The sequence below is a fragment of the Microcebus murinus genome, chromosome 30 (assembly GCF_040939455.1).
Source record: "Microcebus murinus isolate Inina chromosome 30, M.murinus_Inina_mat1.0, whole genome shotgun sequence".
Classification (NCBI taxonomy): Eukaryota; Metazoa; Chordata; class Mammalia; order Primates; family Cheirogaleidae; genus Microcebus; species Microcebus murinus.
In genome coordinates, this window is record NC_134133.1 from 5,890,400 (window position 1) to 5,906,607 (window position 16,208).

The window sequence follows — 16,208 nt, forward strand, 5'->3', positions numbered from 1 at the left end:
TATGCACCCAATTGTACAGCAGGAAATGTACGTCCTTCACTGAGAGAAAGAAGCCAGTCTTCTGGGTAGGGGGTAAGAAAAAGGCAAGATATGAGGAAGTCAAAGGTGGATAGGGACTTTGAGTTATCCTTTCCTACCTTGTAATCCTGTCTTGGCAGCTCAGACACCCAAGGAGGGTGACCTGCACAGAGGCAGGGCGTGGATCTTGCTCATTCGGTTCTCCTCCCCCTCCCCAGGTCTCAGCATCATGCTTGGTGCAGAGTAGCTATTAAGGAACCTTTTATCGACAGAAATGGGTCCAGTGCTCATGTATGACTGGCCTAGGCCCTCAAATTTCCTGGTGTCCCTTTTAACCAAGGCCCTAGGCACACAGAACAGACATGAGCGAAAGTAGGTGGAAATATTATCCTCAGACTTCCAGATTCAGAGGATAGAACATGGAGCAGCTCTTGGGTGTTTTAAGACATACAATCTACATTAGAAGAGCCCGGAACCATTGTTTTTTCCTCTTTGGGACAGAATAAATAACTTTTTTTCTAGGCCCGTGTAGTAAGGGACAATGTTTCGTAAACATAAATATGCAACGCCAAGAAGTCAGGGAGGCACTCCTCCTGGGTCAGTTTCCAAGAAATTGACTACATTAATTCGACTGAGGTTTGCAGAGCCTACGGTCTAGTCAGTATCAGGTCCTGCGCTGAACACAAAACAAAGGAGAGTCTGTTGGATTCAGTGACCTCTCCAAGCCTGGCTTTTTGGTTCCTTTAGAACCTTTTCTGCCACATTAATTTTGCATTCAGTTTCCTCTTTTCACAACCCTGCACTCCAAAGGCTAGGAACAGTTCTCCTGTGAAAACAGAAGATGATTGCTTCGTTGGAAGGGAGCGATGTTAGCGTTGCCATTTCTCAGATTGGGCCGGAACTGGCACACAAGGCTCGGAAGATCAGCGCGGGGACCTGTCCAACTCGGTCCCCACCGGGCCTCCTTCTCCCAAACCCAGCAAATGATGTATTTTCAGCGTAGCTTAAAATGATCATCATGATTAGAAAGCTACTTTGGTGCACTGAGTCTTTAGAAGCCAAGATGCATTTATCTTTCACATGATCATATAATATATAGGGGTGTTTTAAGGGTTTGGGTTTTTTAGGGTTTGTTTTTTTTTTTTTTTTCTTAAGAACTGGGCTCCCAACCTTAGAAATTATACTTGGCTTCCCTGCATGCACCCAGGGTGTGTTAGCAAGCTGGCATCCTTTCCTGAGCTAGCTAGCTGTGTGGTCCTCCTATGCACTGTTACAAAACTGCTACAAATTCCTCTTAGAGCAGCTCCTTGCTGGTGTTGGCTGCGTGATCTCCAGAACCTGACAGTGAGCAATGCGAGAAAGATGCATCCGAGAAAAGGGGCTTGAATTAAGCCACTTACTCACCAGGTGATGTGATCCGTTGCCCTGAAACCTTTTCAGATGTAACCAGGCCCCTTTACGATGCTGATGTCAAAGATTAGACCTCACATCTGTATTACCAGCTGACCACGCTGGGCTAGGTTTCCCCTATGAGTTGGTGAGCGTATTGCTGGACACTTGACCTATGTCAGAATTAGGTCACATTCGGATTCTACCATGACACAGGCCTTGAATTACATGTTATATATAAAATGTGTCTGTGTGTATACATATATATATATATAAAAGATACTTGTATGTTAAATATATTATGACATTTTTAATTACAATAATACATCCTTATAGCAAAATAATATATTGACTTTGAAAATAAATAAAACATCGTGGAGTTTCTCCAATACCATTCCTCCTAATTTCACTCCCCTTCCCAAAGGTAGCCATCTTTAGTAGCTTGATGTATTTCCTTTTTTTTTTTTTTACATTTAACAAACAAAAACTATTTTTTTAGTCTTTAAGGCACTACAATAAACTTGCTGCATTTTAAAAAATTTCAGTCCTTTTTCAAACCAGAAAGGAAAAAATAATAATAAATGTCATTTGAGATTTTTCTCCACCGTGAGGTTTTTGAAGATTAGAAAATGGCTTTTTTGTTGTTTTGTTGTTGTTGTTTTAATGAAGTAATTCAAGGTAGGCAGTTGCCAACATTCGAGAACTTACATATGCCGTACTGCTCTAATCGGGTTTTCATGAATCCATTCGTTCTCCTGCAATTAGGGTTCTCTGTAGCACGTAAACTATAGACAGAAATCCGCTAAGCCACAGGTGCTCCAAGTCCTGCCAAGAAAGGAAGGGTGTGAGTGGCTGTCTCCCTGAATAGGCCTGCCTTAGTTGGGGAAGTCATTTCAAAGAGAGCCCGTGTGAAGTCATTGTCACTTGAAACTGATTACAGCCTTCAATTTTCTTTTTCACTGACCTCTCAGAAAATGCCTCCTCCACCTGCTGCCATCTGAACGCTGAATTGGTCTTTTCCTACTTTGTTTTAATAGAACCAGGATTGCATTTGAAGTTAAGCTGCAAAAAACCAGTCGATCAACAGATTTTCGAGTCCCACAGTCAATATGCACCATGTTTAATGTTATGGTGGATGCCAAAGCTCAATCAACAAAACTTTGCAGCATGGAAATGGGCCAAGAGGTAAAAAAAAAAAAAAAAAAAAAATGCAGATTTTTTTTTCTCCCCTCTCCATTGATCATGTAGAAGAAACCTTCACAGATTCCTTCCACCTACCCTAGTCTGCTAGTTTCAGAAATACTCTCTCTAACATTTGTGGATTGAGCCATGGATGAGTGTTCTGTATCTGTTTGTCAAGTGAATTTCTAAGGCATGTGCTGATAAGAATGCCAGTCTCTTGGAAGTGATTCTTGGCTGGAGTTGGGGTGGCCGTCACGTTCCTTCAAGCTAAAGGATGTTTGACGACCTTATTGATTAGGCTGGTGTCTCCGACAGATCTGTGTTTGCCAGAATGCAAGTCATTTCCAGGTCTGAAGTGCATTTTTCCCACTTTGAACATCTGGACAGCAGGAAAGCCCTGTCTTGCCTTGGATATATGATGTTAGATCGCCCTGCTATACCCGATCGCCAGCCAGCAATCGTTGTGAATTCCGAAAAAATTGCAAACTTTCAATTTTCCTTGCACTGGGTAGATTGTGAATCTTCCCTGACCAAAAGTTTAGTCCTTTGCTAAGTTTGCAATTCCAAAGCGGTATTTAAAATGTAAAGGAGAAGGAAACAGCAACTCGAGCTTGATTAAAGACTATCATGATCATTTTTCTCTGATGGCCTTAAGCCAGCTCGATATTCATATACCAATTTAGAATTAATTCAGAAACATTTCTGGCAACTCTATGTTGTTGCCAATTGGCATAAATTGCTCCTAAATCAGATCTTTCGATACCAGCTTACATGTTCAGAATTTTTACTAAATTATATTTGCTCCTTATTCGTTATTTATTTTCTGTTTCGGCACCTTCCATTTTTAAATGTGGGTTGGTGGTATTCTCTTCCTGGCAAGATCGCCTCCAACCCTGTTTCCTCCACGAGTCGGCTTCCTCAGCCCCTGCCCCCACCCTGGGTGACTTCTGCTCCTGAGTTTTCTCCTCTAAGACCTTTCCCTGGGGGTTACATTCTAGACACTGGAGTCCCATGCAGGGGGCCATCAACTGTCCTTCCGGGCACCTTTGGCTCATTTAAGGGTCTAGAACAGTGGGTCTCAAATTTCAGTGTGCATTAAACTCATTAGAGAGCATCTTAACGCCTAGATTGTTGGATCTCACCCCAGGAGTTTCAGACAGGTCTGGGGAGTGGTCTAAGATTTGTGTTTCTGGAAAGTTTCCTGGTAATACTGATGCCACTGGCCGCTACAGAGACCACATGATGAGAACCACTGATCTGGAGGCTCACTGCCTAAAAATGAGTTAAAAAGAAGGGCTTAGGCAGGAAGACCTGGGTGGGAGTGTTCAGACACCAGGTTTCTTCCCCCGGCCTTGCTGCAAACTGGAGTTTAAAAGTCATTCAGACGCCTGCCATCCTAGCACTCTGGGTGGCCGAGGTGGGTGGATCGCTCAAGGTTAAGAGTTCAAAACCAGCCTGAGCAAGAGTGAGACCCCCGTGTCTACTAAAAAATAGAAAGAAATTAGCTGGACAACTAAAAATACATAGAAAAAATTAGCCGGCCATGGTGGTGCATGCCTGTAGTCCCAGCTACTCGGGAGGCTGAGGCAGGAGGATCGCTTGAACCCAGGAGTCTGAGGTTGCTGTGAGTGAGGCTGACACCACGGCACTCACTCTAGCCTGGGCAGCAGAGTGAGACTCTGTCCCAAAACACTAAAATTAAAAAAAAAAAAAAAAAAGTCATTCAGCCTCTTTGAGCCTCAGTTTCCTTATCTGTAAAATGGTAGCACTATTCCACTTTTATTCAGGCTGTCTGTTGTTAGCAGCAGAATCAGTTCTTCAAACCATACCAAAAAGGCCAGCAGGTGAAAGGAATAAAAATAGAACTGCTCTGGGAGGGGGGAGGGCCTGCAGAGAGGGAGGGGGAGGTCGAGGGAAAGGAGCCCCGGGTGCCCAGTTGCTCCCAGTTCTGTACCCCTGCACTGCCCACTGCCCTCCAGAGCTTCTCAGTCTGGACAATCTTCTCGGCTTCACAGAGCCCACTTTAAGAGCCCTGTGCTTGGTGATCTTGAAAATTCTTTACGATCCTTTTAGTTTGTCCTTTCCAGAATCTTGGCCCTCCTTAGTTTTTTTCTCTACTTGGAGCTGCTTTTTATTTTTTAATTGAGACATAATTTACACACCCATTAAGTTCACCCCTTTTAAAGTGCATGATTTAACAGTTTTAGTATATTCAGAAAGCAAGACAACCATCACTAGAGTCAATTTGAGGACATTTTTCAGCACCCCAGAAAGAAACCGAGTACCCATTATAAGTCATTCCCCTCCCTACCTTCCTCCCTCTCCAGCCCTAGAAAATCACCAATCTGCTTTCTGTCCCTAAGAATTTATCTATTCTTAACATTTCATATAAATACAATCACACAGTATATGCCCTCTTGTGTCTGGCTTTTTCCACTTAGCATAATGTTTTCAAGATTCGTGCGTGCCGTAGCATGTATTGATCTTTGCTTCTTATGGCTAAATAACATACTCTATGGTATGGATATAGCCCGTTTGGTTTATCCATTCATCAGTTGATGGACATTTGAATTGTTTCCACTTTTTAGCTATTATGAATAATGCTGCCACAAACATCCTTGTACAAGTTTTCATGTGGGCCTATATTTTCAACTCTCTTGGGTATATACATAAAAAGTATATAGTAACTGGGTCACATAGTAACTCTATGCTTAGCTTCTAGAAGAACTGCCAATCTGTTTTCCAAAGTGGCTGCACCATTTTATATTCCTACCAACTATGTGATTTCTCCACATCTTAGACAATACTTATTATCTGTCTTTTTACCATAGCTATCCTAGTGTATGTGGAGTGGCATCTCTTGTGGTTTTCGATTTATGGTGATGTTTAGCATTTTTTCATGTTTATTATTGGCCATTGCATAGTTTTTTAAAGAAATATCCGCTTAAATCTTCTGCCCATTTTTAAATTGGGCTATTTGTCTTTTTATTGTTGAGTTTTAGGCATTCTTTGTGTATTCTGAATACTAGACTTTTATCATATATGTGATTTTCAACTATTGTTTCCCATTCTGTGGGTTTTCTTTTCCACTTTCTTGATAGTGTCTTTTAAAGCGCATGGTGTTTCCTTAAGTCTGTTGAAGTTCAAGTTCTCTATTTCCTCTTAGAGCTTCTTGAGATGTGCATTTTAACTGAGTTTCCCAAGAATGGCCCCAGTCCAGGGTGGGGAAGGGTTGATACGATAAGACTGGCTTCCCTTCCCACAGGCTCTCTCTAGGTTGATTAAATTATAGCCATGTTTTAAAAGATCCCACATACCTGGTCAGGTGGCTACACAATTCTTCCAAATGAGCCAAGTCACTCTGATCTTAACTTTTTGCATTTTGAGCTGGGGATTTGGGAAGAATAGTGGCAAGTGAGGAAGTCGTTGTCACAAGCTCTGCCGATCATACGATGAAAGTTATGGAGCCATTTCCCAGGAAAAAGGAATGTTTTCACCCAATATCACTACACAATTTCAGGAGACCTGTGGACCTACCTAGACCAAATCGTAGACCCCAGCTGTAGGTACAAGCTTACGGGAAATAAGTTGACATTTATCACAGTGGTGGACCCCGTCTTTCATCTTTGCCACGAATCCCTTCTGTGCTAAAGTAGAATAACCTTAGCTTAACCTTGCAGTCTGGTTTTCTAGAGGAATAAATTGTCCAGTGGCTTAAGCTGCAACATCCTGTAGATCCCACACTTAAATGCTACTAAACTGTGTAACCTTGAGTAAGTCACTTTCTCTTGTGACCATACTGTGGTCATTTGTTGGATTCAAAATGTAGCATGAAGCAACCACCTTTGGGAAGTATGAATCTAACTTCTGCATCTGAAACTATAAAGTTTTCTTGATCAAATAGTAACATTTTTGACGCCAAAGAGTAGTTATCTATTTCTTTGGGTTGGGCATTATTCTATCTGATAAAGTAAGAAAGACTTCATGTATACTCCCCATATGGCTCAACATTTTTTTAATTTTTTTTTTAAGTCACAATAATAACTGAGGCTTTTTTTTTTTTTTTTTTTTTTTTTTTTTTTTTTTTTTGCCCCTGAACCTCATCCGGGAAGAGGCTTTTAAACATTTCTTGGTTTTCCCAAAATAGTGCATACACCCCTAGACTAAGTATCTTTGTTAAGCACCCATCCTGTACTATGTTCTTGTCTATGATTCTTATCCTAACACTGTCAGTTTTCCCAAGCCTACCATGACATTAGGACATTTCTCCTTTGGATAACTGAATCACAGACACCTTTGGGAAGTGAGGAGAGATTGGCCGAGGATGACCCAAAACATCCTGAAATTGGGATAAGAATAGATGGAAGTCCAATGTTTTTACGTAGTTTGCGCTTTGTGATTATTGGATATGACACCCATATTATAGATCTAGTTACCAGTATGAGCTTCCCCTGGCTTTCAACTCCCTCAGCCTGTTTTAGACTAGATACTGACCAGGTGATGCAATCTCCAATGTTAAAATCACTTCCTGAATTTCATCACTGGGTAACGTCACATCTAAAGGTAGCTGTTGAAACATTTGTTAACCATACTTTTCTATCTTAAATATTTATTTCTTCATTAAAATTTGTGAAGTACCACTAGAGAGGAAATTGTGTATTAAATAGTTTCTCACTTGGTCTAGTGTGTTTTCATCTCATTTCCAAGGTCAGATGGTCTTAACAGAAAGACAACATACACACAATCTGTTCTATGACAAGGCAAAACATGCAGCACAGAAAGTCAAGTGGAATGATTTTCACGTAGTGATTGTGAATTTGCAGTTTAGCTCATCAGAAGCAAAAGTGAACTCTCCAAACTTTCCATGCTGTTGAAGATTAGTCTAGTCATTCCCTGAGCAGCTATCACCATGATCTTGGGCCCCAGGATATAATTTAGGGGTGTAGGGCAAGGTAATCCAAGAAGGCCATCAGGGAGGCCAAGAAAATGGGAAAGATCCCTCTTGGTACCCATATTAGGGTGCAGGTAGAATTAGACAGTCAATCAGACTGCAAGAGATTTTATAACAAAATAATCTGGTAGAGAGATGATAATTAAAAGATGCTCTAGTGGTCTATATACCCATTCATGGAGCTTCCCATCCACATAGAACAATATATCTCCCAAGAAAGAGCAAAGAGTGAAGGCAGAGTATTCACTACTGTTCCAAAAAGCAAGTTAATCCAATACATTTCATATATCAGGAAAAACTGGCAAAAGGGATTCATGTATTTTGTAATTATTTGAATAAAAATGGGGGCTGCTTTGATATTTTTCCCTTTGCTACACGAAAAGCAGAGTAATTATTACCCTGTTCTACTATCTTCCCCAAAGTAGGTTTTATATACATATATCAAGGCATAATTTATATACAGTAAAATATATGGATTCTCGATGAGTTTAGAGAAATGTATACAAACATGGTGGTAGTGGTATAATACTGCCCCACAGTACTTTTAAGTTTCTAAACCATGTTTCTGTGCATTATTTTATTACTTGGTTAGGTGAATTGGGTGAATTCACAACAGTGACGATTCTAGCCCCACTGCAAAAATGAAGAAATGGGGCAACAGAGATTGACATGCTCAAATTTCTCCTGGAACTAAGAGTCAGTCAGAATAGTCACATCAAAACACTTTGTTTTACATGCAGAAAAAAAAAAAAAAAGAAATGTTCATTATAACAGAAAGAAGAGTAGAAATTATAGTATTTGTACAGTGTGAAAGGGTGAGGTAGTGAGACTACCCAGAGAGAAGTTAGGACCAAGTCTGACATGGAAAAGTTGAAGGTAGGAAGAGCTTCCCATAAACCACCATGTGTCCTTAAGCCTTGATGTCCCCGCTTGGTGTCCCTAAGAAAGGGTTTGAAGTTCCCCATCACCTAGGGAGGAAGCTTCTTTCTCTTGGGGGAAAGAATGGCATCATTCCCTCTTTAAACCAAGATCCTAAATCTTTCTTGGTGTGTGGCGAACAATTGCTCATCTCTCTTTACCATTCCAGCCAAGTTTTTTAAGGGAATGTTTCTGTTCTCAACGATGTTCTTCTTTGCTTGATTAGAAGCCCCTTATTTAATATTCCATACTGTATTACTTTGTACACAGCTAGCATTTCTGATTTAGTTAAATCCCATAATTAATAAATGTGACTCATTTATAGCAACCCAAAGAAAAACCTAGTGGAGTGAGGCAGCCACACTAGGAGAGAAAGTAAGCATGTGATTCTAGATCTTATCTCAAGACCTAAAAATGAATTTGGAGCCCTGTCAATATTCCTGAATTCTTTTGCTCTGAAATCTTCCTTTGTGTTTCTAGCAGAGAATTCTGCAGACAATTTTTTTTTTCATTTAGCTTCAGGTTTATGCACTTAGGAGTAAATCCTTTTTGAGATCTAGCGATATAGCCAACACGGGTTCTGACTCATCTGGGTGATGATACAATATGTACCATTTACTTTATTGTTTTTTCTCTAATCAACTAAAACGAAACGAGATGAGAGGACTAAGTAATAAGACTGTCTCTCTCTGCCCGTATCTTTCTCCTTGAGGAAGTTGAACAAATAATGATATTTGAATTACAACGATAGTTGACAAAATGTTTTCATGTCTGGACCTTCACTTGATCTTCAAATCAGAGACCGATAAGTCTAAGAGCATGACTGCCAGGAATGGGTTTGGGCACTGGTTTTTAAAATAATTATAATAGAACAGACTCACTAAAAAATTTTATACAGGATTGGCCTCATTCCCTTTCCAAAATCAGCAATTTGTACTGGCTTCTCCCCTCTCGTTAGCTCTGGGTGATCATATTATCTGTTTTGTTTTTTACAGATAAGGAAACTGAGCTAAATTTTTATAGGCAACACGACTTCCCAACTTTGCACTGGGACTCTATCCAGGTCTTCTGATAACAAACCGACCTTCCCTATATCTCTAAATGAATGAACCTAATTCACATCACTTTGCTCATTTGCAATAATTCTGATTGTCAGTTATCAGAATACGAAACCATATTACTGTGGCTTATTTCAGTATGTTTACCTCGTTTTTTGGCTGTTTTATTTAATTTTTTATTTTCTCATGTGTCCTTTTGTCCTAATTTTTATTTGTACTGTTCCTTCTTTTCTTCCGTTTCTAATTAATCATCCTTCCGAAAGTTTGCTAAAGAGTGGGTAAGTGCATTTTCCTTTTCAAATAACAATGTTTGGCATTGTTATTTTTTGTTAAGGAAATGTGGAATAGTTCAAATGGATACTAAAATAATCCTAATAAATGTCAAGGAGCTGGCATATGATATTTTGTGTTGAAATCACTTTTCCTTTTTCCCTGGCATTTACAGCAGATTTTTGTTTGTTTTCACATTCATTACTATTTAAATTTAATCGACAGCCGCAGTTAGAGAGAAATTGAAAAACTTAGCAGCGGTCTCAGTACAGGCTGGGTCTGCTTGTCAGTGAATAGAGAAAATGAGTGGCTTGCCTCAAGGATTCAGAAAGAGATGCTTTTGCCTGGACACAAAACCCGGAGATAAAATTAGGGGGCTCTGAGGCATGAACCCAAAGTACCTGAAAGGTTTCAGAACAGTTTTTGCAAAATCAGTCACGGTGTCTTGGTCAAATTCCCCTTGGAACGATTGCTGTACCTAAGTTACATGCCCCAGCAGTTTTCCAAAAATAATTTTCATTTCCTGTGCTAAATCATCAGGGTACCTTGCTTTGTAAGATCCAGATGAACACGCTGCCAGGCTGTTAAGCCATGTACTCGTGCTATCTGTAAAGGTGTGTAGGTATTACACACATCGGAAAGCCTTGGGTGAATAATAATAAGCCGGGTGATCTTTTTAAAGCGCTTCAGATCTCTCTTCATCAAAGACCTGGAGTCAGGATCTTGCAGATATTCCTGGGACTAAAGAAATAAACTGGGTTTGCAGGGCATGCTTTATTGATAAATTGCATTGTCTAAAAATTACTGATTGGGTGCAATGCCATCGCCTCCCAGCCATGCTAATATTTTGTCTTTCTGTGTCCTTTAGCATCAATATCACTCAAAAATAGACGAACTAATTGAAGAAACTGTTAAGGAAATGATAACACTCTTGGTTGCAAAGGTAACCTCCAGCTTCAGGTGAAATGTTTCATTGCCAACGTTGCTTTGTTATCTCTGCATTTCCATTAAAATGTAACACGTTAAAAAGTTGAGCTGGATCATCGCGTCTCTCAGGAAACAAGATTGTACATCACCCAGCCGCGGCTCGAAATGATTTTCCGATGATCTCAAGCCGTGCGAAGATAAATTGATGAAGTGGCATATGTTAACTTAATAGGAATTTGTCCCCGAACGTCGCGCTAGGTTATGCAGGAAATGTTTGTTTTGTTTTGCAGCACTGACAAAGTTAAATTTTTAAATACAGAAAGTTAAACGGTAATAAGGAATTCTGCCATCATGAAAACCTCTTTTCCTCTAGTTTCACATGCAGTGAGAGTCATAATAAAACATAAAAGTCAGATAAAGCTATTTCAGTCACCCTCATGAATTATAGAATTTTAACTAAGTAATGCTGAATGGGAAGACATTTATATTTGCCAGTGCTAAACTTCTGTTTCCCCCAAATTACTGATAAAATACAAATAAAAATAGATTGGATTAAATGTAGTGCTAATATGTAACGTAAAAACTGCTTTGCGCAGTTTTGGATTTTAAAAAGTGCATTTAATATTATCGCATGCTATATGCAACTCAATAATATTTTGTCACTTTGCACTTCTGTAACACTCTATATTTGCAATCACATAATAATGAAGAGAAAGCCGGATAAGTCAAATATTTCCATGTAAAGCCAGTCTACTCCGTTCTCCGAAGACGGGGATCGAATAATAGAATGCAGAAATGAGCAGAGGGCTCGATCCCGGCCTCTGTGTGTTTGGGAAATGTTGTTCTTTATCGTGCACGATGATGGTTTGAAATAATAATTTTTTTTTTTCTTTTTTGCTGTCTTCCTAGTTCGTTACTATCTTGGAAGGAGTACTGGCAAAATTATCGAGATATGACGAAGGGACTTTGTTTTCTTCTTTTCTGTCATTTACCGTAAGTAAAGAGCTTCTTTCTCTGCTGGTTTTTTTTTTTTTTAAATTTCCATTTGGGTTCGGTTTGAGGGAGGGGTGCTATTGTGTCATGTTGTTTCGGGTACACGGGTGTGAATTACAGCCACCTATTAATGCGTGTGATGTTAACACTAAGCAAACAAGCAGGACATTTCGTGATAGCCGGTAATCTAGTGTCATTTTTCTCTTTCATTTGTGAATGTGCAATGCGTGTGTATGTCTATGTACACACACACATCTCTGTATGTCTGTATCCAAAGAGTTTGCTGCCTCAGCCCGCCTTAGCTGTCTCGGGCAAATTACTTAACGTGGGCCACCATTTCCTCATCTGCAAATAAAGAAAATTACTTTTAGGGATTGCAGGTGGAGACCTGCAGATCAGATAGGGTTGCAAACATGTTTTCTATGATCCTCACTGCGTGGAGTGCATTCTTCCTAACCGAATTAGTTACCCACACTTAAAAATCAGGAGACTTCACAGAGAAGTCTGTATTACAGGGAGAGAAACCTGTGCGTGTGTGTCACAACAGCCTGCTGGAGCTGGGTCTAGGACTCAGGCATCCTCAAACTACAGCCCAAGGGCCACGTGCGGCCCGCCCGGTGTTTTTGCCACCACTGCCTGTCCTGCTTAGCAGCCGACTCGTCCCGGGCCCACAGTGCGCACTCTCCAACGGTCTGAGGGACAGTGGACTGGCCCCCCCATGTTTAAAAAGTTTGAGGACCCCTGGGTCATCTCTGTAGACTGGCCCTGTGTTTGCAAGCCTTCTTCTGGCTGTTTCGTTCGTTCACGTACCTATCTGGGAGCCATTTGAGTTCACAACGTCTGCAGTGGATGATCTAGTTCTTTACCAATTCTGAAAGTTCTTTACCAATTCCGTGCCAGATTTGGACGAGGGCATAGAAGTGAGGTAGAGGATGCAGGGCAGAAGCCAGCCGTATTTTCTGTAGATAAATGATCAACGGCGATGGTCCCCATAGAGGGGCTGGGTCAGGGTCCCGGTTCTCCCAGCCTTCCCCGTGCTAAGCAAACACCACAGCTGCGACCTTCCGTGTCATTTCTGACAGCAGGTTCCTGCTGGCTCTGAGACCAGCTGTTTCCCTCTGGCAATGCCATAGGACAAGCAGCCAATTTAGGACCCACTACCTATGGGTCTTTAAAACAGCCTCATTATAGGAAGAATCTCCCAGATGGGTGTTGAATGCCAAGACAAGGCCCCACACTGGGTAGTGGATAGCCTATCATTGTCTTTGGAATCCAACAGAACCAGGCTCAAATCCTATTGCCAATATTAATTAGTATTGGTAGTTAATGCCAGCTGTATGATCTCAAGCAAGTGGGTCATTCTCTCTGAGCCTCAGTTTTTTTTATCTATATGAGAGGGCAGGATGGATCAGGTCTTCCGTAATGAGCTGCTGTCAGGGTAATAATGTAGCTGAACAGCTTAACATAGTCCTAGCTCATAGCAGACCTCAATAACTGACAGTTATTATTAATAAAAGGTAGGCCGGGCGCGGTGGCTCACGCCTGTAATCCTAGCACTCTGGGAGGCCGAGGTGGGAGGCTAGCTCAAGGTCAGGAGTTCAAAAGCAGCCTGAGCAAGAGCTAGACCCTGTCTCTACTAAAACAAGAAACAAATTAATTGGCCAACTAAAAATATATAGAGAAAAAAAATTAGCCGGGCATGGTGGTGCATGCCTGTAGTCCCAGCTACTCGGGAGGCTGAGGCAGGAGGATCCCTTGAACCCAGGAGTTGGAGGTTGCTGTGAGCGAGGCTGATGCCACAGCACTCTAGCCTGGGCAACAGAGTGAGATTCTGTCTCAAAAAAATAAAATAAAATAAAATAAAAGGTAACAAATATGGGAATTGTAAGATGCAGACATACTTGCATGTGACCTGTTTCCAAATATACCCTACTTTGATCTTTCCCCAACCCGTACATTAATCTTCCTGGGAATTAAGGGAAATATAAACTGAAAACATTTAAAGTAGTTTCCAGACAGCATCCACGTATCTGTGCGTCCAGCTTATTTTCACGTGCGGCGCTGACCTTCCTAGGTATAAGGGTTGAACTCACACGCCCCAGAGGTGTGATGGCCCCTATCCCGCAGCTTGTTGGCCAAGGTGGGGTGGGAAAGGGACGGTGACAATAAGAATTCTACCCAATGTCACTCTGTGGAACCACCCATAATGTATCACAGCTGAAAGGAAACCTATCCAAACCCACGCCTTTCACAAACAAAGAAACCAGGGCCCAGAGAGGGGGAGTCATTTGTCTAAGGTCACACAGCAATGGGCAGAGCGGGGACAGGAGCCTAGGTGTCCTGCCAGCTCTCCCCACCACCGAACGGCTTCCAGGAGAGAGTGGGATTGAGCTGGCAATTGCCTGGCGCTGGAAGGCAGATGGGCAAGTGAGCGGGGAAGATTCGTAAAGGAGGATTCAGGGCACATGAGTGGGAAATATTAGACAACGTTTCATTCCTCAGCAAAGCGGTGGCAATGGTGAAAAGAGACAGAATCAAATGCGACATTTCTGGAAAATGTTCCCCTGACACCCACTGGAGACATGGCTTTCTTATGAGTTTTCCTTTGGAGCGACTGTCTTTCCTGCACTGGGCTTGAACTTGGGAAACCCAGGAATGCCCCTGTGCCCTTGATTGAGCAGAATCCAATCCACCCAGGGCGTGCCACCCTGACTGCTGACCTTCCAAGAGGGCTGCCAGCAGGGCGGTCTGGTGGCAGCAATAGCAAGAACTTAGTCCCGGGGAGGCTGACGGGAGGGTGAGAAGCCAGGAAGCCCCAGGGCATCCTGTGCAGAGTGTTCCCAGCTGAAACTCCCATCCTCTCCTCTCTCTCTCTCTCTCTTTCCTGAGACATTTTGCAGCCTCACAGAATGCCTAGCAGAGGCACCGAAATGCGGAACGCTCTGGTGCCTGCTGCTGGGCCTGTGACTTCCCTTCTTAGTGACACTTCTCCCCCACACTTGGCCATCTCCAGGCCAAAAGCACCCACTTATCATTTGCAGCCCATGTTCTCGTCTCCCGCCAGCGCTCCAGCATGGGGGGTGGGGGTGGGGGCAAGCTGTGCTCAGAGGTGGCAGAAATGTCTCCACGCGTGGATTTCTGAGCTCCTGCCCCGATTCCAAAGGGCCTTCGAGCGGCTTCCTGCAGCCCAGGTGTGTTGATTTCCCTGCAGGAGAGGAGCAGGGGGGGGAAGAGCTGCACAGGGGCAGCAGGTAGTGGTGGAACGGAGCTTTCAAGGCCACCCAAGAACCAGCTGTGAGTCTTAGGCGACCTTGCGAAGGCGCGGAGCTAGAGCCGGCGCCTGGCACCGTCTCCGCAGCTCCGCACCCGTTTCTGATTCAGTTCTTCAAGTATTACTGTGCACTTACCACGTCCCCACCTCCGCGGGCCTGCCAAGCCCGAGCCATGTGCTCTGCCCCCCAGAAAGCTGACGAGCGAGCACCGGCAACTATGCCACCCTTTCCCCCTCTTTCTCCCGCTGAGCGCCTCCTTTCCTGGGTGGGCTTGATTCCGTGGTCCAAGCCAGACATTTTGGAAAACGTCTGCACCGAGCAGGCAGGAATATTTATTTCTCGGCTCCATCTGCATAGCTTCCTCTCTTGGAGAGGAGCTGGGGGGGGGGAGGAGCAGGGAGGGAGGAGGGGACGTGGCTTCTCCGTTGCCAGCCCGAGAGGCGCCCAAGCGCGCACCCCCTTCTCCTCCCTCCCCACCCTCAGCAGCCGCAGCAGCCCGGGATTTGGGGAGGCAGGCGCCTCTCGAACTTTCCAAAGATCAGCCCAGTTGGAAGGCGCGATTAGCAGCCATCCGCCCATCTCCCTTGACTGCAAGATGTGCTTTTGCGGGGGAAGCCTGTTTGGAAGGGTCCCTGTCTTGCGGGTAGCCTCTCGCTGTTCTTTTAGGAGGCCAGGAAGGGGGGACAAGCCAGCAGGTCCTGTCCAGGTGTTGCATAGTACACTGATTTTGGACTTCACTCATTCATTCATTCATTCACTCATTCACCCAGCTTAGATCTACTGAGCACCTATGTGCCACGTATTGGGCTAGGTGCTAGGGACACAGCAGTGATCAAGGAAGACGTCTTCTCTGCCCTTTTGGAGCTCATGTTTAGTAAGGGAGACAGGAAATAAAGAAGGAAGGAACGGTAGGTAGCCAGTGCCGGAAGCGTCTCTCGCAGGACGACGTAACCAGAGGGCAGGAGCAAGTGGGCAGGGCGGGGTGACTCCAGCCAGGGGGGTCGTTGGGCCGGGTCTGTCTGCGGAGGAGATGTGAGCTCAAACTTGAAGGAGCCAGCCAAAGGTAAAGACCAGGGAGAATCTTCTAGAAAGAGCAGCAGCTGCATTAGCCACGAGGCAGGAGAGGAGGAGGCATTTCTTGCAGGCTATTTTGGAAGCAACATGAACAGGGTTCAAGAGATTGAGAGGATAGGCCGGGCGCTGTGGCTCACGCCTGTAATCCTAGCTCTT

The 16,208-nt window shown here is 43.3% G+C and overlaps 1 protein-coding gene across 4 annotated transcripts in view; it reads left to right on the top strand.

Annotated features, from left to right (window-relative positions):
* Window positions 1-16,208, top strand: part of CADPS (calcium dependent secretion activator) — a 483,222-nt gene that overhangs the window by 394,346 nt on the left and 72,668 nt on the right. For all 4 annotated transcript variants that reach the window (XM_075998810.1, XM_020284645.2, XM_075998809.1 and 1 more), the window contains 3 exons: window positions 2,445-2,592; window positions 10,655-10,729; window positions 11,623-11,706. In XM_075998810.1, the coding sequence (XP_075854925.1) occupies window positions 2,445-2,592; window positions 10,655-10,729; window positions 11,623-11,706 (307 nt within the window). The remainder of the gene's footprint in view (window positions 1-2,444; window positions 2,593-10,654; window positions 10,730-11,622; window positions 11,707-16,208) is intronic.